The sequence below is a fragment of the Syngnathoides biaculeatus genome, chromosome 15 (genome assembly GCF_019802595.1).
Source record: "Syngnathoides biaculeatus isolate LvHL_M chromosome 15, ASM1980259v1, whole genome shotgun sequence".
Taxonomy (NCBI): Eukaryota; Metazoa; Chordata; class Actinopteri; order Syngnathiformes; family Syngnathidae; genus Syngnathoides; species Syngnathoides biaculeatus.
In genome coordinates, this window is record NC_084654.1 from 1065554 (window position 1) to 1087155 (window position 21602).

General features: G+C 43.9%; 1 protein-coding gene and 1 pseudogene across 4 annotated transcripts in view; both read left to right on the top strand.

Annotated features, from left to right (window-relative positions):
* Positions 1 to 11653, top strand: part of syne3 (spectrin repeat containing, nuclear envelope family member 3) — a 118178-nt gene extending 106525 nt beyond the window's left edge. For all 4 annotated transcript variants that reach the window (XM_061844269.1, XM_061844270.1, XM_061844272.1 and 1 more), the window contains 2 exons: positions 5690 to 5740; positions 11366 to 11653. In XM_061844269.1, coding sequence (XP_061700253.1) covers positions 5690 to 5740; positions 11366 to 11548 — 234 coding nt within the window. In that variant the 3' untranslated portion in view covers positions 11549 to 11653. The remainder of the gene's footprint in view (positions 1 to 5689; positions 5741 to 11365) is intronic.
* A 1704-nt stretch (positions 11654 to 13357) lies between these two features.
* LOC133513860 (5S ribosomal RNA) lies at positions 13358 to 13476 on the top strand (annotated as a pseudogene).
* Positions 13477 to 21602: the final 8126 nt, after the last annotated feature.

The following is a 21602-nucleotide window of genomic DNA, read 5'->3' on the forward strand; positions in this document are numbered from 1 at the left end:
TGATGTACAGTAGGTCGCAGAGGGAAAATGCGAGGTCACTGCTCTGTCACTTAATGGAGAAAACTTAACTTCTCCTCACCGGATTTCACTTAACATGTATTTTTGGGAATGTAACTCCCATCTGAAACATAGGAAGGAGGGAGCGAGAGAGAGAGAGAGAGGGAGAGAGAGAATGAACTACATTATTCCAGCCCCGCTAAACTGGTTTGACTTTTTAATGCACAGGCCTTGAGGTCAGCAGTAACCTGGGGTCAAGAGAAGTTCCAACATTTACTTCAAGAGAGTGGAGTTGGTAAGAGTGGTCTAGCAGCGGACCCAAGTCTAGAAGAACTTCGTTACCGCTGGATGCTTTACAAGTCCAAGCTAAAGGATGTAGGTGTCTTCCGAACCCGGCTTTCTTCTAAGGTTAGTTGAAAAACTCATGAGAGTGGTCCATCCAAATTTGTGGACTGAAAGTACCCACAGTAAACAGGTCCTAGTTGAGGGACCAGATAAAGTACGACTCCCAAACCCCTATGATGACTACAAAAATCAGATCTTGGTTTCCCTTGCCCGGACGTGGGTCACCGGGGCTCCCCTCTGGAGCCAGGCCTGGAGGTGGGGCTCGAAGGCGAGCGCCTGGTGGCCGGGCCTGCACCCATGGGGCTCGGTCGAGCACAGCCCGATGGGGTAACATGGGCCCCCCTTCCCATGGGGTCACCACCTGTGAGAGGGGCCGTAGGGGTCGGGTGCAATGTGAGCTGGGCAGTGGCCAAAGGCGGGGACCTTTGCGAGCCGACCCCCAGCTACAGAAACTAGCTCTAGGGACATGGAATGTCACCTTTTTGGCAGGGAAGGAGCCTGGGTTGGTGCGTGAGGTCGAGAAGTTCTGACTAGACATAGTCGATCTGGCCTCTATGCACAACTTGGGCTCTGGCACCACTCCTCTTGAGAGGGGTTGGACTCTGTTCCACTCTGGAGTTGCTCACAGGGAGAGACGGCGAGCAGGTGAGGATATACTTATTTGCCCTGCGCCTCGGGGGCTGTACGTTGGGGTTTACCCCGGTGGATGAGAGGGTAGCCTATAGCGGGATCACACTCCTCAGCCTCCTCGGTAAGGTCTACTTAGGGGTACTGGAGAGGAGGGTCCGTCGGGAAGTCGCGTCTCGGATTCAGTCGGAGCAATGTGGTTTTTGTCCTGGCCGTGGAAGAGTGGACCAGCTCTACACCCTCGGCAGGATCCTCGAGGGTGCATGGGAGTTCGCCCAACCAGTCTACATGTGTTTTGTGGACTTGAAGAAGGCATTCGACCGTGTCCCTCGGGGAGTCCTATGGGGGGTTCTTCAGGAGTATGGGGTACAGAATTACCTGATATGAGCTGTTCGGTCCCTGTACGACCACTGTCAGAGTTTGGTCCGCATTGCCGGCAATAAGTCGGATTTGTTTCCGGTGAGAGTTGGACTCCGCCAAGGCTGCCCTTTGTCACCGATTTTGTTCATAACTTTTATGGACAGAATTTGTAGGCGCAGCCGAGGCGTAGAGGGTGTCCGGTTTGGTGGCCTCAGCATCGTATCTCTGCTCTTTGCAGATGATGTGGTTCTGTTGGCTTCATCAAGGCGTGATCTCCAGCTCTCACTGGAGCGATTCGCAGCCGTGTGTGATGCAGCTGGGATGAGAATCAGCACCTCCAAATCCGAGACTACGGTCCTCAGTTAGAAAAGGGTGGTGTGCCCTCTCCAGGTCGGGGATAAGATCCTTCCCCAAGTATCAAGTATCTTGGGGTCTTGTTCACGAGTGAGGGAAGAATGGAGCTGGAGATCAACAGACTGATCGGTGCAGCGTCTGCAGTGATGCGGACTTTGTATCGGTCCGTTGTGGTAAAGAGGGAGCTAAGTCAAAAGGTGAAGCTCTCAATTTACCAGTCAATCTACGTTCCTACCATCACCTATGTGCATGAGCTGTGGGTCATGACCGAAAGAACAAGATCCTGGATACAAGCGGCCGAAATGTGTTTCCTCCGCAGGGTGTCCAGGCTCTCCCTTAGAGATAGGATGACAAGCTCGGTCATCCGGGAGGGGCTCAGTGTCGAGCCGCTACTCCTCCACATTGAGGAGAGCCAAATGAAGTGGCTGGGTCATCTGATTCAGATGCCTCCCGGACCCCTCCCTGGTGAGGTGTTCCGGGCATGTCCCACCAGAAAGAGACCTCAAGGATGACCCAGGACACGCTGGAAAGACTAAGTCTGTCGGCTGGCTTTGGAACGCCTCGGGATCCCTCCGGAAGAGCTGGAAGAAGTGGCTGGGGAAAGGGAAGTCTGGGTATCTCTGCTAAAGCTACTTCCCCCGCGACCCGACATGGAAAAGCGGTAGATAATGGATGGATGGATGGATGGAGTATGGATGCCCCCAAAAAAGGTTTGACTGTCTGTCATGCACATTCTCCATAAGTATCAGAAAAACTAAGAAATCTTTACTCATCGTAAAAACGTATTATGGCACATAACCTCCAGAGATGTCACATAAATGTGAAAGACATACTCTACCTTACATGAAAAAGCGATGGACTTCAACCAGTCTTAGATGCAAGTCACACACCCGCTTGAAGGGCTCCTGTCATGACATTTATTATTTTTAGCATATTAATGAAAAAACGTCAGCCAATATTGGCCCATACGTTTTTTCACCACAAAACATGATTTTGACGAATACAGCTTTTTGTAACTTCTTCTTTTCCTTTCGGCTTATCCCGTTAGGGGTCGCCACAGCGTGTCATCTTTTGCCATCTTAGCCTATCTCCTGCATCTTCCTCTCTAACCCCAACTGCCCTCATGTCTTCCCTCACCACATTCATAAACCTTCTCTTTGGTCTTCCTCTCGCTCTTTTGCCTGGGAGCTCCATCCTCAGCATCCTTCTACCAATATACTCACTCTCTCGCCTCTGAACATGTCCAAACCATCGAAGTCTGCTCTCTCGAATCTTGTCTCCAAAACATCCAGCTTTGGCTGTCCCTCTAATGAGCTCATTTCTAATCCTATCCAACCTGGTCACTCCGAGCGAGAACCTCAACATCTTCATTTCTGCCACCTCCAGTTCAGATTTCTGTTGTTTCTTCAGTGCCACTGTCTCTAATCCGTACATCATGGCCGGCCTCACCACTGTTTTGTAAACTTTGCCCTTCATCCTAGCAGACACTCTTCTGTCACATAACACACCATACACCTTTCGCCAGCTGTTCCAACCTGCTTGGACCCGTTTCTTCACTTCCTGACCACACTCTCCATTGCTCTGTATTGTTGACCCCAAGTATTTGAAGTCGTCGACCCTCGCTATCTCTTCTCCCTGTAGCCTCACTCTTCCCCCTCCACTTTTCTCATTCACGCACATATATTCTGTTTTACTTCGGCTAATCTTCATTCCTCTCCTTTCCAGTGCATGTCTCCATCTTTCCAATTGTTCCTCTGCATGCTCCCTGCTTTCACTGCATATGACAATATCATCTGCGAACATCATGGTCCAAGGGGATTCCAGTCTAACCTCATCTGTCAGCCTATCCATTACCACTGCAAACAGGAAGGGGCTCAGAGCTGATCCCTGATGCAGTCCCACCTCCACCTTAAATTCCTCTGTCACACCTAAGGCACACCTCACCATTGTTCTGCTGCCATCATACATGTCCTGTACTATTTTAACATACTTCTCTGCCACACCAGACTTACGCATGCAGTACCACAGTTCCTCTCTTGGTACTCTGTCATAGGCTTTCTCTAGATCCACAAAGACGCAATGTAGCTCCTTATGACCTTCTCTGTAGTTTTCCAACAGCTTTTTGTAACTCCCGCCATGAAAATCCTCTCGAGGGATTTGTATACGAGAAGACGCAGCAAGTGACATAAAGGACAGCGACACCCCCAAGTGGATTTGTTTGTTTCCATTAGTTTTACCTTCGGGAAGGTAGCCAAAATGCTGGCTCATTGCATTGCTAGACATTGCTTGAACACTCGGGAGAATGGATTTAGCCTTCATAAGTTTGCAAGAGACCCGGTTCACTGTGAAAAATGGATTTCACGGGTGCAGAGGACGAGAGCTTCGTGGGTTCCAAATAACAGGTAGGCAGTAATGCGCCCCGGCTCAACGGTGTTCAACAAGTACTGCGGCGGCTTTGAACATCCCCCTAAAAGCAGCACGGCTCAGCTCCATTATATGCCACCACGGTGCCAAAAATCAGCCACATTGGCTGATGCGGTTTGGCCGTGATCGCATATCATCTGAATATGGCTCAAAACAATAGTGTAACATTGCCCCGAGTGCTCAAAACAATGGTGCAATATTGCCCCGATAACTTCATTCGGTTGTGTGGTCTTCCCCTTTTCGCAAAGAGCTTCCGTGTCAGAAGGGGCAGGTTTGTCTCCCATAGTTAGGGTGCACCACGTGTTTTCATTGGCGAATGCCCGGGTGACGTCACGGACGGAGGATGGAGCCAATATGGCGACCACTTGGATTTCGTAGAATGACACTTCTGCAACTTTGCGCATGGATGACTTGCTCTCCGCTCACACTTATTTTTTCGTATAGACAGTGAAGTGAATAATGTTATATGTATTTTTCATTACAATAACTATTTAAGAATGTTTATAGGGATGACACTTGGGCTTTAAGTGAGTGATAGTGAGGTAGGTCAAGAGGAAAAGGGAGGGTAAACACACACAAGGTCTGTTGACATTATGGGATTATTCAACCAGTATGTTTGTACACCATGGAAACCAATAGAAACGTCAAGTTTCTTACTTTACCTTTAGAATTTGAAGTGATATGAAGGAGTTTTGTGACGTAAAAATGTCCATCCATCCATCCATTTTCTGAGCCGCTTATCCTCACAGGGGTCGCGGGAGTGCTGGAGCCAATCCCAGCTGTCAACGGGGTTGCCAGCCAATCGCGGTGCACATGGAGACAGACAACAGTCGCCGCTCACAATAATACTTGGGGGAAATTTAGAGGACCCAATGAATGCATGTTTTTAGGATGTAGGAGGAAACCGGAGTGCCCAGAGAAAACTGAGAGAACATGCAAACTCCATACAGGTGGGGCCGGGATTGAACCCTGGACCTCAAAACTGTTATGCTAACGCTTTACAGCTGCGCCACCGTACTTAATTGAATATACGTTGAATAAAATTGAAATACATGATTTATCACATCAAGGTCACATTTGGAATCCAAAAAGACATCCAGTTCGACTGTCTGGGAGGAGCAACTTTTGTGCTCAAGGACTACATTAGAGTTGTAAAATGGGCAAATTTTTTGTTTAATCTTACAATAATCTTCAACTGGTAATGGCAATAATTATCTTGAATCCTCCTTTATTTGAAGAATTATTCAATCATTTGCCAAACTGCTGCCTATTGTATAGTGAGCTGAGTTGAGTTCACTGCCATCATGCAGTGCTCATATTTCCGGTTTGTGCTCACAAGACAAATTATAAAATCACCTGAATGGCAGTTCCTATCTCGAAAACCTCACAAGTCAGGTCACGCAAATTTCAAGGCAGCACTGTACTAAATGAGCTGGAAAACAATGTACTGTACACTTAAGAGGCTTTACTAATGTTTGAGAAAATGTTTTGAGGTATTATGCCCATGTATATCACGTAAACCTCACTTGTGTGGAAAAGTACCATATATACTGTTGTAAAATGACTTCCGTTTCCTTTGCAGAAAATCTTTGTCCAACGAGGGGAACCTGCCACTGAAGGACCATCATACAAGGTATCATAAAACAAATACAGTACATATTTCATTAAAGAATAGGAAATTACAGGCATCTGTTTATTTTCACTGTGATTGGTTATCAGCGGGTGCGAGGCTTCCACCCCACCACGCATGGTGGTGACCAGATGGAGGAAAAAAAACAACAAAGTTAATAATAGAATAAACAGTTTGAGAAGCCAGTCCAGGTTGTATGCTGCCTCTCTCCTGAAGTCAGCTGGGATAGACTGAGGCACACCAGCATCCCTAATGAGGATTAGCGGCATACCTATTTATATATGAGCTGGATAAGTAGTATACTGTACTCTTATTCATAAGTAAATATATTTTGCCACGTGTGTTGTCTCATTTAGTGATGCATTTGCAGTCCAGGGTGCACACATATTTATCCACGGACTTGTAAAGACTCTGATGTGCACTGTAGCCCCTCTTCAATGCAATAAATTGGATGAAGGTGGAGTGCTGCGTCCCTGTTCCACAGCCCAACCAACGTCATTTGTTGGCTCTCCCCATGTACTTCACTGATTTCAGTAATTAAAAGAAAAAAAAAACTCCCAGTTCCGTCGACCTTGTGAGTTTCTTCACTGTCTGCTGGAATTAGGATTTAAAATTTTACGTATCATTTTACAGCTGCAATTTGAAATGTAAATTTGCCAACATGAGTTCCTTAGCTTAACAATGAGTGAGTTGATGTGGTGGTTGTAGAGTACAGATGAGAAAGATGTCACTATTACTCTTGTTTACAGTAACTATCCATCTATTTTCTAATCCACTTAGCTCTACAAGTCTCACGGGAGTGCTGGAGCCAATCCCAGATGTCATAGGGCATTAGATACCTTGAACTGGTTGCCATTCAATCGCAGGGCACGTATAAACAAAAAAAAAAAACAATCGCACTCACATTCATACCAACGAGCAATTTAGAGTCTTCAATTAACCTACCCTTCATTTTTTGGGGATGTGGGAGGAAACCGGAGTGTCTGGAATAAACCCATGCAGGCACGCGGAGAACCTGTAAACTCCACACAGGCTGGGCCAGGATTTGAACCCCAGACCTCTGAACTGTGAGGCAGAGGCTTCCATCTGCCAAGTCCAGTGGTTTTCAAACTGGGGCATGCAGCATCATGACAGGGCGTGGGGTGGAGATTGCGGCAGCAACCTCCCCTCTTTGTTTTAAATTGTCAGCGCTTGCACTATTATTTTTTCATTTATTTATTTTTGTCTGACCAGACACACTAAGCCCTTGAGTGGTCCTTTTGACCACTGTGAACAACATCAGATCTGTGTCATCACCTCACCTCCGTGCACTGTTTAGGCTCTGGTATCAGTCCTCTTGAGAGGGGTTGGACTCTGTTCCACTCTGGAGTTTCCCAGGGTGAGAGGCGCCGAGCTGGTGTGGGTGTACTTATTTCCCCCCGGCTTGGTGCCTGTATGTTGCAGTTCACCCTGGTGGAGAAGAGGGTAGCCTCCCTCTGCCTTCTGACTGTTTTTTGTGCCAATGCACCAGACAGCAGTTCAAAGAAGCCACACATTTTGGAATCCTGAGAGGAGAGCACTCCCTCTGGAGACTCCATCATTCTGCTGGGGAACTTCAATGCCCACGTGGGCAATGACAGTGAGAAGTGGAAGAGCGTGAGTGGCAAGAATGGCCCCGCAATCAGAATCCAAGTGGTGTTCTGTGAGTGGACTTCTGTGCTCATGAGGGATTTTCCATAACAACCACCATGTTCAGGCATAAGTGTTTCCACATGTGCACTTACCACCAGAACACCCTAGGTCACGGTTCTATGATCGACTTTCTGTTCGTTTCTTTTGACTTAGAGTGAAGGAAGAGTAGTAAAAGCAACTGTGATGGACCAACTTCCTTTCCATTTTTCATCCTTTTAGTGCCTTTCTAACTTCCCCCTTACTAATCATTGCCACTTCCTGGTCCATCACACTTGCCTCTTCTACTCTCTCTTCACTCTCATTTTCTTCATACATCAACTTCTTAAAATAGTCTTTTGTTCTATTTAGCACATTACTGGCACAAGTCAACATATTTTCCTCTGTATCCTTAAAAAGTAAGTAAAAGGGCCCTGTAGCTCAGTGGTTAGAGCACTGGTTTGGTAAACCAGGGGCTGTGGGTTCGTATCCCACTGGGGCCTCCACTCCCTGAGAAGGATTGCGTCAGGAAGGGCATCCGGCGTAAAAATTGTGCCTAACATATATGTGCGTTCATCTGAGATGACACGCTGTGGCGACCCCGAAAGGGACAAGCCAAAAGAAACTTACTGTATCCTTAATCACCCTTAATTGCTGCACATCCTTCCCATTTCTGTCCCTCATGTCTGGCCAACCTGTAGATATCTTTTTCTCCTTCTTTCGTGTCTAACCTGGTGTAAATGTCTTCATATGGCTCTTGTTTAGCCCTTCGCCACCACCACCTTTTCCCTACGTCGCATCTCAATGAATTCCTATCACCTCTTCTCAGTCCTCTGTATCCCACTTCTTCGCTTTTTTTTCCATCCATCCATTTTTCAAGCTGCTTACCCTCACAAGGGTCGCGGGGAGTGCTGGAGCCTATCCCAGCTGTCAATGGCCAGGAGGCGGGGTACACCGTGAACTGGTTTCCAACCAATCGCAGGGCACATCGAGACAAAACAGTCGCATTCACAATCACACCTAGAGGCAATTTTAGAGTGCCCAATTAATGTTGCATGTTTATGGGAAGTGTGAGGAAACTGCAGTGCCTGGAGAAAACCCACGCAGGCATGGGGAGAACATGCAAACTCCACATAGGGAAGGGCGGGATTGAACCTCGGTCCTCAAAACAGTGAGGCCAACGCTTTTCAGCTCGGCCCCCATGGCGCTGCTTTTTTTTGTATGTCTTTAATTAAGAAATGTATTTTTAAATTACAAATATTGTATCGTAGAAAAACATCAAGAAAGAAGTGCTTTTATCAAGTGTACATATCTTGGAAAATAGATGACTTTTGGTCACAGAAGACACTAGCAGAGGTGGAGGGTGGAGAAGGCAGATTGAGGATGTTTATGGAGGAGGTCGTTTCTCAGTCACATTATACACTCTATTTCTGAACTTAATTGCAACAAGTTTGTTTTTCTTTCACTTTTGCTAAACATAATTTGTATCATTTCACTTAACTATTTAGCACTTAGCTTAATGTTACTGTACTCTTAATGAACTTGAATGAACTTAATTGCTTGGGTACATTTTTTCCAGTTTTGCTTCATTATCTTTGGGTCTTTTCTCTTGGACAATTTTGGTTATTTAAAAACATACCTGTCCAAAAAATTTGTTTCTGCTTCTTTGTGACTGTTTCTGAAATCTGTAAGGCACATGTCATTGCATACATAACTCCAATGCAACTTGCAACTTTTTCTTCACCACAAAGCCTGACACTTTCTCCCACATTGCCAACAATTTCTTCATCTAGGTGGTCAAGAAAACCTCCCCTGTCTCCTCATCAGAAATAATCTCACTTCATTCCTTGTATGCTGCTCCATCTATAACTCTTTTTCAATTCCTCAGTCAGGTCTGTAGCTTTGAAATAAATGTCACCCCGTTGGCTGGTCTCATCGACTTCATGGATTCCTTCTGCTTCAGAATTCTACATATTGAAATACAGAAACCATAGTTATCAGTGTAACACTTTAAGAGCAGAGAAAGGGATGGCGTAAAGTAGACTAAGCGGAAAGTGTGTGGCTGAGCAGCACCTCATTGTTAGTGTTCTGTGTGTGCTGCCCAAGGCTTGAATAAAAAGCGACTAAAACCCAGTGGTGACTGCTTTTCCTCATTGACCTTTACCTAAGGCATTACAATATGCTTTACATAGAATGGTCATAACTCTTTGCCAATCCACTCACTTATACAACGTGTTTGTGCTTTTCTATTCTTTCACGCTTGAATTCCATTGACATCATCCTTTTCTTTTTACTCACCACTTTCCTTAGCGATTGCTTTCTTGGGCCACATGGCTGAAAATTTACTAGTACTAAATGCAAGATAACAAAATGGGAGCCCAGCTGCATAGAGATCCTATCAAGCCGGGGTGCACACGGAAAGACCCAGTGAAGCTTGAGAAGCCTATGCATTTCAGCATCTTAATGATCGTGGTGCCATCTACCGGCAGTCGTTTGTACATCAAATCCTGCCTTGCAAAACAAGGCAAAAAATTGTCACGGCCGCGGGTCATATTTCGGAACATTCATCCATTTTTTGAACCACTTATCCTCACGAGAGTCGCGGGAGTGCTGGAGCCACTCCCAGCTGTCATCGGGCTTGAAGCAGGGTACATCCTGAACGGCCAACCAATCGCAAGGCACATGGAGATGGACAACAGTCACACTCACAACCACAACTAGGAGCAGTTTAGAGTCTTCAAATGAATGCATGTTTTTGGGATGTAAGAGGAAACCCAGCCGGAAAACACCCACGCAGGCACGAGGAGAATATGCAGACTCCACACGGACAGGGCCGGGAGTTGAACCCTCGTGCTCAGAAATGTGAGGCCAACGCTCTCCAGATGTTCCACCGTATTTCAGAACACCTGTATGGAAAGTTTCTCGTATGTCAAGGGACGACTGTATATTACCATTAAACTCCTAGATTTACAGACTTTCATCAGGGTGATGATAATAGCAGTGATGATGTGTTGAAAGTACTTTTAATGAACATTTATGACAAAAACCTTCATTCAACATAGGGCTAACACTCCAGGAAAACCCTGCAATAAATAAAATCCGTTAAGTATTGACAAATTGTTGCTATTGTCTGAATATTCTTTTATAAATGTAAGTTTCATATAAGCAACTCATTGCCAAGGTTATACTAAAGAGAAGTAGAGTATTTTAGTTGTCCACTTAAGATCACCATCCACACACACCCTACACAACAAGCACATGCCTACTAAACGTTCTGCATGAGTGAAGTGAACAACAGCCCAAGTAGACATGGTGTGAACAGTCGACTTCCTCCCTCAAGCATTGTCACCATTCCTCTCACTGGTCTTGGCAATGTAGTCAGCGAAAACATGACAGAAATCCAGCATTCACTCAGATGATTTTTACTATAGTACTGCTGTTGTAGGAAGTCCAAAAAAAATTTGCTCTTCCATGTGTTTTCGTCTAATATGAGTGTGTACTTAGCTAAAGTTCATGTGAATTTATTCAAATGCAGCTGACTGTAACCTGTGTTTTAACCAATGACCTTACAGTCATGTGCTTTGTATTGTCGAGCATTCATCCATCCATTTTCATCCACTTATCCAGGTCAGGGAGTTACCAAATTAATAAATTGCGAATACTCAGTAAGATTGACCCAACTGACCGTGTGAGAGTCATTGCTACCAGCCTACCACAATCATTTAGACAATAAAGCTAACTGCATATGAGTTGGGTAGGTGAGACACTGCACAGCAGTGACCTATTACAAAAAATATTGGATATTCACTGAATCCACAATCAGTTAACCACAATATAGCGAGGGATTACTGTGAAAAAAAGAGAACAAGAATTTCCAATGATGGAATTAGTTAAGATGTACATCTAGTGACATAGCCGCCAAAGATGACACATTCATGCTAAGTTCCATTAACACCCTTTCTGTTGCTGCTGTTATTGCAGAGAAGAGGGTTGTTGCAGCGGGTATGTCGACTGGCTCTTCCACTATGGCTCTTCTTCCTGGCTTTACTGCTATTGGCCTTTCTCCTGCCCCTCATGGATGAAGCCAACAGCTGCTCCATCTCCAACAATTTTGCCCGATCCTTCAGTGTTATGCTGCGCTACTCTGGACCACCACCTACATAGCTGCAGTTTATCTAATTTTTAACAGCAAATTATCACAACCTACCTTTCTTTTTACTGTATCTAAAGAAGAAGAGACAAATAAACTCTCACAGCTTTACAGTTTTACTGTTGCCAACTCAATGATTTTCATTTATATATCGAAATTGTGTTGTGATAAAGGGTCTCACTATGGGCCAAGTTCTCACGTGTTTATGAGGGAAAACATGCGCAGCTGTAAAGGCCGTCAAGGTAACAAGCTCATTAGTTTCGATAATTTGGAGCAGTGCACCCAATTTATCAGGGCTATACAGAGACAAAACAAAAAAATCAAAGACACATTGTGAGGCATTTATTACAGCATTTTAGCTATAACTGGCAGATAATATTGCCACAAGAACACTTTTTTTCACTGTTTTTTATGGCTCTGATCTACAATCAAACTTTAATGACTGTTTCTGTTTCAAACATGCTGGCGGCCTGGGTAAAAACACAAGATAGATGAGTTTCTTTTTTTTTAATGATTACAGAGCTTTCAGTAATTAAAACTACCGATACCGCGATCTGTTTACATGATTTTAATCTGATTGAGATCGGGTGAAAAAGATCAAATTCATCCATTTTCTGATATTCTAAATCAGGGTCCTCAACCTCATTTTTATTACACTCCAGACTGTAGTTATGGTTTTCCTCATTGGGCCATTATCCGGCCGCGATTTTTCAACGTTATTTATGACAATTTGCGATTTTTGAACAGATTTAAACAAGAATCATGGAATTTGACAGACATCATTTGCCTTTGCAGGCCACATAAAATCATATGGGGGGCCAGATCAGGCCCCCAGGACTTGAGTTTAACACCAATTTTCTAAAGGTTACAGAGTGAAAACATTATACAAAGGTATAAATATATTGCCAACTGAAACGATATCTTTATTTTCTATTCCACAATTTTTTTTCAGTGTGCTTTCCTACTGATATAGAATTACTAATGAGAAATGTGTGTGTGCGCGTGTTTGTCTGAGCGCGCATGCACGCTCTTCTAACACCCTTTGCAACACAGTACAATTTGGCTAGTGTTGGCTAAATAGGCTTTAAGGTACAAGTTCTGGATGCAGAAGCCGTACCATACGGATCCAGGTTATTATTCAAGACATCCTTGGCTTTAATTGTAAGCAAAATTACAGGCTTTATGGTACTAATTAAACACCCACCATTACCTCATCAAACTCCCCTCTCCTGAATATTTTCCTCGGCGACCACCAAAACTGCATTCCACTTGGTCAAACGGTACCCATCAGCTGCTTCCAGATTCCCACTGGCCAAAAAGGCTCAATAGGATACCTCCTCCAGCTTGACGCCACCCCTTTATCTTGGTGTCCACCAACAGGTTCAGGGATTTCCCCCACGACAGGTGCTGACTACCATACGGTCACTGCTTCGGTTGGCCACCTCAACAATCGAGGTGGAGTAAATGGTCTACTCATACCCAGTGACTGCCCCTCCCTCAGAACTTGGGCGAAGTTCTACTGGAGGAGTGAGTTTAAACTTCTTCTGACAGTGGATTTTACCAGACGTTCCCACCAGACTCACACAAAATATTTGCCTCTCCAAGGTCGAACTACCATCTTCTTCCACAATCAAAGCCAATAAACCGCTAGGTGGTGATCAGCTGGGAGAACTGTTCTTCTCTTCACCTTAGTGTCCATGACATGCAACCACAAGTCCGATTATACAATCATAAAGTTGAACTGAGGCTTAGGGTGTAATGTTGCCAAGAGCAAGTAAGTGTATGGACACACTTATATTTGAACATGGTGTTTGTTATGGGGAGCGTATGGCCATGCTACCCTGAGAACGCCCGATCTCGTCAAATCTCGGAAGCTAAGCGGGTTTGGACCTGGTCAGTACTTGAATGGGAGACCACCTGGGAATACCAGGTGCTGTAAAGCCTTTCTCCATGGCTAAAATGCAGAGGGTTTGCGTCAGCAAGGGTATCCGGCGTAAAACTGTGCCAAATATGTGTTCATCTGAGATAACATGCTGTGGCAACCCCTAATGGGACAAGCCAAAAGGAAAAGAAGAAGAGGTTGTTATGGGCAATCTGTGATGAGGAGAGAAGTCTCATAAAAAAATGGTTTGATTGCGGGGACCATTCTTCTCAATCACGGCATTCCAGGTCATGCTGTCATTGCCCACATGAGCTTCGAAGTCCCTCAGAAGAACAAAGAAGTCCTCAGCAGAGGAGCTCTTTCAGGACACCAAGATGGGTACATCTTCTGAATTGTTGTGTAGCACATAGGAACAAACAACAGTTCAACTCCACCCACCTGACAGCGGACTGAGCCTACATTCTTGTCCATTAGGGTGAACCCCAACATACAGGCACTAAGCTGAGGGGCACTCTATAAGCTCAGACCTTTTTGGCGCCTTTTACTCCAGAGTGGAGTCCAGCCCCTCTCAAAAGGACTGATATCGGACCTCAAGCTCTGTCGAGGCAGCCCAAGAGCCCTCTCAGACCAGCTCAGGCTCTTGCCCTGCTGCAGAGGTGATATTCCAGATCCATCGAGTCAGCTTTTGAAGTTGTGAATTGGCTTGCCAGATCCCCGCCTTTGGGTGCTGTCCAACTCTCTCTCTCCCTGACTCTCTTAGGCACCTCCCACAGGTGTTGAGATCATGGGAAGAGGGACCCATGTTGCTTCTTTAGGCATTGCCCGGTCGGGGACCATGGGTCGAGGTCTGCTTACCAAGCTCCATTGAGACTCTCCACTAGGCCTGGCTCCAGGGGGGGTTGGAGGGGTGGGGGCCTAGTAATCCGTATCAAGGCAAGGGAAAGCGGCATCGATTTACAGGGTCTTTGAGTTTTCTTGGCAAAATTGTTTGTTCTTTTATTCTCATTAATGTACACCTTCTTTCGGCTTGTCCCTTTCGGGGTCGCCACAGCGTGTCATCTCAGATGGACGCACATATGTTTTGGCACAATTTTTACGCCGGATGCCCTTCCTGACGCAACCCTTCTCAGGGAGTGGAGGCCCCAGTGGGATACGAACCCACAACCCCTGGTTTATCAAACCAGTGCTCTAACCACTGAGCTACAGGGCCTCTCTCATTAATGTACACCCATCACCCCATATTGACAGAAACCCACCATTTAAGTTGTTAGCCGCCTCAACGTTGGCATGGTTGTATTTTATTGTATGCTGACCATCTTTGACTTGACTGAAGTTCCGTGTGGTGTAGGGTGAGATTTGTGATGGGACAGAGTGCCTCAGATTTCCACATTATGTGAAAGCTTCCCCTGCACAATATAATCTCAATACAAGTGTTGCACTGCGGTATCTAGTGATGTATTTTAACATACAGTAGTTAACACTTTTGCTTGCCGCTCTTGTTGAGCACAAGCGTGCCTTTGTTGGTTTTCTCCACTTACTTCTTTGGGGTCAGGGGACTGGAGGCATCAAAATATTTTCATTTTAATGGTTCCAGGAAACTGGGATGTTAGCCCCTGTTCCAATTAGTTCTCGATTCTCAGTGCCCAACTCTACTGTAATGGTGAGATGTCTGATCATTTGCTTTTATCAGTGTCGATGGTGGTCCATCAAATAGTGTATGTTGACATTAACCAGTACGAAGCACCAAAAAAATATGTTTGGGACTGCTTATCGAGCACACATCAGGTCATAAACGTAATTTATATAGGGAAAACCTGCTACCACCCTGTACAATGTGATTAGCAGCTATGTACATTTTAGGGTGGTAGCAGTACCGAGTCTGCTGTCACACAAACAGGTGGAGAACCAGGAAAGAGCCAAGTTGGACATGCAGTGACAGAGGACAGCAATAGTCAGGAAGAAGGAGAGTCTGTGGAGGATTTTCATGTTTGTGCACTACAAGTCTGCAAGTGGAAGATGTAAACATTGGACGTTATAGTTCTAAACACCAAGTTCATGAACAGGCTCTCTTGTCTTTAAATGAACTTTGTATTTAAAGGCCGCTAGGAAATTGCATCTCAAGCCTTTTACCCCAATAGCATGAGAAAAAAAATACTTGGCTCGCAAAGTACCACCATTTTGACCCGCATTAAAATGCAGCACGATAAAATGACGCACAGGTTTTATTCAAAACTATATTTAACATTATAAATAAATTTAAGTATGCACAAATAGATAACTAACACTGTGTTTAAATATATATCAAATACTGCACAACAAATTCAATTAAGATGTATTGCAAATAAAAAGTATACCTAAATGTTTGAATTTTTTTTACAGTCAAATGCAAAAGTACTGCATTAAAAACAGTTGAAACCATGCTATATCATGAACAGTTTAAACACTGCTTAAATATATAATAAAAACTGTATGAGTAATTCAATTATGATGTATTGCACATAAAAGAATAAAAATGATACCTCAATGTTTGAAAAAATTCTAAATGGTTAAATGCAAACGTATTTGATTACAAAAAAAAGTTTAAACTTCTACAACATCATGCACAGTTTGAATATTTCATTCTTTCACATAGCACAAGGCCACGTGTCAAATTCAAAGAAAAGGGGGAGTATGTAGCTAGTCGCTCCACTTTCTGTAGCACAGTAAAGCAGTTTAAGTATGCCTAATTAATGTTTCTTGTCATATGAGTTTGTTCTTTTAATAGATATTCCAGGATTTTTATTATTGTTATGATTGATTCTATTTTTTTAATTATTGTTTTCATTCTGCTTCCGGTCTCCGATCTGGTGGCAGCGAAAACGAGGAGGCTCTGGCCAACCCGATCATACAATAAATAAATCCTGCTGAATTTGGACCGGATGTTGTGAATTCTCAACGTGGGACGCCCATGGTGACGACTTCAGTGGAATAAGAACCATGATCTGTGAAATCTTACTACCCAAATTGGAGCCGTATTCGTTCGCATTGAAGCACCCGACCTAGCTTAGCCTAGCCTTGCTCGCTAACAACAAGTCGCATCAGTAATCAATATTTGCTGAGGAGGAAAACACCAATCGCTCGTACCTACACGACCGGCAAAACCTACGTATCAGATACAACGAGGTCTGTGAGTACTAGTAGTGAGGAAGTTGGACAAGTAGAAAGGCCGACTTAAACTTGACCCTCGGCCTGAACCACCTTTGCTAAGCTGGCTAACAACGAGACGTGTTTGTGATCAAACCGTTGCTGTTGAAGAAGCATCAAATGTGAGGAACTGCATAATCTTGGACAACCTAAACAACTTGTACAATGGAGATTGTGAGGAGGAGTCAACCTGCAACTACTGGCGTGAGAGCCATTGGTTTGAATCTCTTTCATCCCCATATCCTTTAAATCTGGATATCCTTTACATTTTCATACTCGAACCTTCTTACCCACATACCTTTTTAACTTTAACTTTAACATAGAGAAGGTAGTATGTAAATTGTGTTACTTATGTGCCAACTTTGTTCATTGATTTCTTCTATTTGGACTTTAACTTAAACATAGATTGTATTTATATTGTCTACCTTATGTGCTGACTTTGTTTATTTGATTGCTTTTTTTGACTATCTGCAACCTGGTTAAATGCAGTTGGTTGCATTAGGAAGGGCATCCAGCCTGTGTGAAACATATTTGAGCCTTTCTTCAAACGAATTCCAGAACAGATAGGTCATGGCACGGGCTAAATACACCCGCCCCCGGCACTGTTAATCTGCAATTATGTACAATGTGATTAGCGGGTATGTGCCAAACGTTGGATGTGACCTCGAATTGAAAGAGAAATTTTGGAAGGAGCTAGACAAAGTAGTCCTGAGCATCCCAGTGAGAGAGAGAGTTGTGATAGGTGTATATTTCAATGGACATGTTGGTGAAGGAAACGGGGACGATGAAGAAATGATGGGAAACTACGGTATCCAGCAAAGGAACTTTGAGGGACAAATGGTGGTGGACTTCGCAAAAAGGATGGAATTGGGAGTAGTGAACACTTGTTTCCAGAAGGGACGGGAACATAGAGTAACCTACAAGAACAGAGGTAGAAGCACGCAAGTGAATTATATTTTGTGCAGACGATGTAATTTGAAGGAGGTTACTGACTGCAACGTAGTAGTGGGGGAGAGAGTAACTCAACAGCATAGGATAGTGGTGTGTAGGATGACTCTGGTAGCGGATAAGAAGATTAAGAAGACAAAGGTAGAGCAGAGAATCAGGTGGTGGAAGTTGAGAAAGGAAGAATGTTGTGTGGCCTTTTGGAAAGAGATGAGACAGACTCTAGACTGACAGGAAGAGCTCCCAGAAGACTGGACTACTCCTGTTAAGGTTTTCAGAAAGGCAGGCAGGAGAGTACTTGGGGTGTCTTCTGGTAGGAAAGGGGAGAAAGAAACTTGACGGTGGAACCCCAAAATACAGGAAGTCAGTCAACAAAAGAGATTAGCGAAGAAGTGGGACACTGAGAGGACTGACGAGAGGCAAAAGGAGTACATTGAGATGCGATTTAGGGCAAAGGAAGAGGTGGCGAAGGCTCAACAAGAGGCATATGAAGACATGTACACCAGGTTGGATATGAAAGAAGGAGAAAAGGATCTCTACAGGTCGGTCAGACAGAGGGATCGAGATGGGAAGGATGTGCAGCGAGTAAAGGTGATTAAGGATAGCGATGGAAATACCTTGACTGATGACAGTAGTGTGCTAAGTAGATGGAAAGAGTACTTTGAGAAGTTAATGAATGAAAAAATAGGAGAGAAGAGAGTAGAAGAGGCAAGCATGAATGACCAGGAAGTGGCAATGATTAGTAAGGGGGAAGTTAGAAAGACACTGAACAGGATGAAAAATGAAAAGACAGTTGGTCCTGTTGACATACCAGTGGAGGCATGTAAGCAATTTGGCTGTGGAGTTTTTGACCAACTTGTTCAATAGAATACTAGCGGGAGAGAAGATGCCAGAAGAATGGAGGAAAAGTATACTAGTACTGTACTATTTTTAAGAACAAAGGCGATGTTCAGAACTGTGGAAACTAAAGAGGAATAAAGATAATGAGCCACACAATGGAGTTATGGGAAGAAGCAGTGGAGATGAGGCTCAGGAGAGAAGTAAGTATCTGCGAGCATCAGTATGGTTTCATGCCTAGAAAGAGTACCACAGATGCATTATTTGCCTTGAGGATGCTAGTGGAAAAGTACAGAGAAGGTCAGAAGGAGCTACATTGTGTCTTTGTAGACCTGGAGAAAGCCTATGACAGAGTACCAAGAGAGGAAGTGTGGTACCGCATGCGAAAGTCCGGTGTGGCAGAGAAATATGTTAGAATAGTTCGGGACATGTATGAAGGAAGAAGAACAGCGGTGATATGTGCTGTAGGCGTGTCAGAAGAATTTAAGGTGGAGGTGGGAATGCATCGGGGATCTGCGCTGAGAGCCTTCCTGTTTTCAGTTGTAATGGATAGGCTGACAGATGTTAGACTGGAATCCCCTTGGACCATGATGTTTGCAGATGATATTGTGATCTGCAGTGAAAGTAGGGAGCAGGTGGAGGAACAATTAGAAAGACAGAGGCACGCACTGGAAAGGAGGGGTATGAAGATTAGCCGAAATAAAGCAGATTATATGTGCATGAATGAGAGGGGTGGTGGGGGAAGAGTGAGGCTCCAGGGAGAAAAGATAGCAAGGGTGGACGACTTCAAATAAAAAAAGAAAAAGATGACACGCTGTGGCGCCTCCTAATTGTGACAAGCCAAATGGAAAAGAAGAAGAAGATTTATTCAATTTTTTTTAAACAGCAAATCCTTGGGTCACTCTTGGTGTAGTGATGGTTGTCCGTGTATTCCAGGGGTGGCCAAACTGTGGGGCTCGAGCTGCATGCAGCTCTTGTGAAGGCACAAAATCATTTCGAAGTCTCGTGTATGTGCATGCGCGCTCTGCTTGAGTTCATTACAGTAGTTGGGAGTGAGCGTTCACCGCGTGAGTGAGACACGATTCCTCAGCGGGAGGGTGAGAAAGAAAAAAAGCACTATCAACCAGGGAAGAGTGGCTTTACTGTTCCTGCCCCTAACCCCAGGACGACCTTGGCACGGAGAATACATCTCCTCTGTGTCTCCCAACCACACATGTGACCGCAGCAGGCATGGTTAGCACGGTATTTTTGCAAAACTGGCTTTCGCATTGAATGATAATAGCTTAACATTTCCCAGTTGGATAGTGATTTTTGGAGAAAACAATTTTTCAGTTTTGCTCTTAATATGCAAGGGAAAAATGCACAGTAAAACGAAAATATGTGGATGAACACAGGACTATTTTACTTGAGCGGGAGAGCTCTTTTTTTGGGGTTGGGGTTGGGGTTAAGCGCACCTGCCAGTTACTCTGCTTTTTGTTTCAGACGTCTATCACATTTAATAGTTTTAAGTCTTCACTTCAGCTCAATCCACACTCACATCGACCTGTGAGAAGTCAGAAGGGACTAAACCTCCTAGTCACAAGTTAGTCACTTTGATAAATCACACTGAGAAGCAGATGAAGTTTTTTAATTTTTTAAATAATGAAGCATTCAGGTGGATCCTTGCATCATACAGAGCGGCTTGGATTATTGGAAGGGCCAAAAAGCCATACTTTCAAGGGTAATTTATTAAAAAATGTCTGAGTGATGCCACTTCAATCTTGTCCTGAAAACTCAAGTCTATCTTATCAGACCTTCAACTGTCCCGCCACACCGTTGAACAGAGAATATCGGACATACGCATGGCTAATGATTCACAGATGTCCTCAGACCCTCAATCATATGAGTATTTTAGTGTTGCATTAAATGAGAATTGTGACATACAAGACTTGGTTGCACAGGTTGTCTATCTGTGTGAGCACACAATTTTAGTTATTTAAAATTACTCTCCTGTGGTCTTGGCACTCCGTAGGAGTCAATTTTTCTCATTGTGTTGGTGTGTGACATTTACAATAAATCTGGTGAAGCAAAGGTATGATGTTGATGTGTATGATGTAGATATTTGGCTCTTTCATGTATATGATGTGGCTCTTTGCCGTAACACAGTTAAAAAATGTGGCTGATTGGTTGGACACCCCTGGTGTATATACCATTATACAGCATGTGCCCACCAAATGATTGGCAACTAGTTCAAGGTTAAGGCTACCTTTTGCCCAAACTCAGCTGGCACAGCCATCAAGGCCCCAAGACCCTGAGAGTGCTGTTGAAAATTGATTGGGATGGAACAAATCAAACTCCAAAACAAAAAAAATATCATCTTGACATAAACATAATTGTTTTATACTTATTTGTGTGTCACAATTTTTCATGACTTCTGATTTCAAATACCATTAGTTAATAGGGGTTTTTTTTTTTTGAAGTGCAACAATCAATTTTGGGGCGGTTGTATATATGAAATAGTATTTCAAAATGATGATACATTCATATGATTTATGATATGGCTCACAATAAGTATGACAACTTTGTGTTCAATGGAGCCTGTCCCATGCCACACTTTGAGAACCAATGCTCAAGGGTGTTGTTTGGGGGGCACACACCCCCCCCACCCACTTTATCATCAAAGTTACACCACTACATCATGCACACAAACTCTTTTATTGAGTGACCTCAAAACTTGCTTGCTTTTGGTCAAAATTACACTAGTCTTATTCAGTTATTCTTGAATTAATTTATTCCAAACAAAGTTTTTAAAAAAAGCATGGTCCTTGAAAATATAAGTGACCGACAACACTGCATCAATTCTATGGGGCATTTTTAATGTGTGGTTCAATCTTTAGTACTAATTTAAATGAGTCAGGAAAAGTTAATTTTCAAGGATTTGCAGGCAGCCTGCGCTGTCAACAACTCGCATACTGTAACTGCTGTTTCTATGTTCATTCACAGCTTATGTACAATGAGTCTTTCAGGAGTCTGGATAGGAGAATAAGGCCCTTTATTGACAGGTGCCTCATGAAGCAGCACTTTCAAGTGAAGATATCCAAAATCTCATTTCAATTAACATTTTAAAATGGTATTTATACACTTGTATCAACCAATGCGAAATCACTAGTCAACAATACATGATTGTTTAACCTTAACTTACAGGTACATAAATTTTATATTATGAAGTACTGATTATTCCT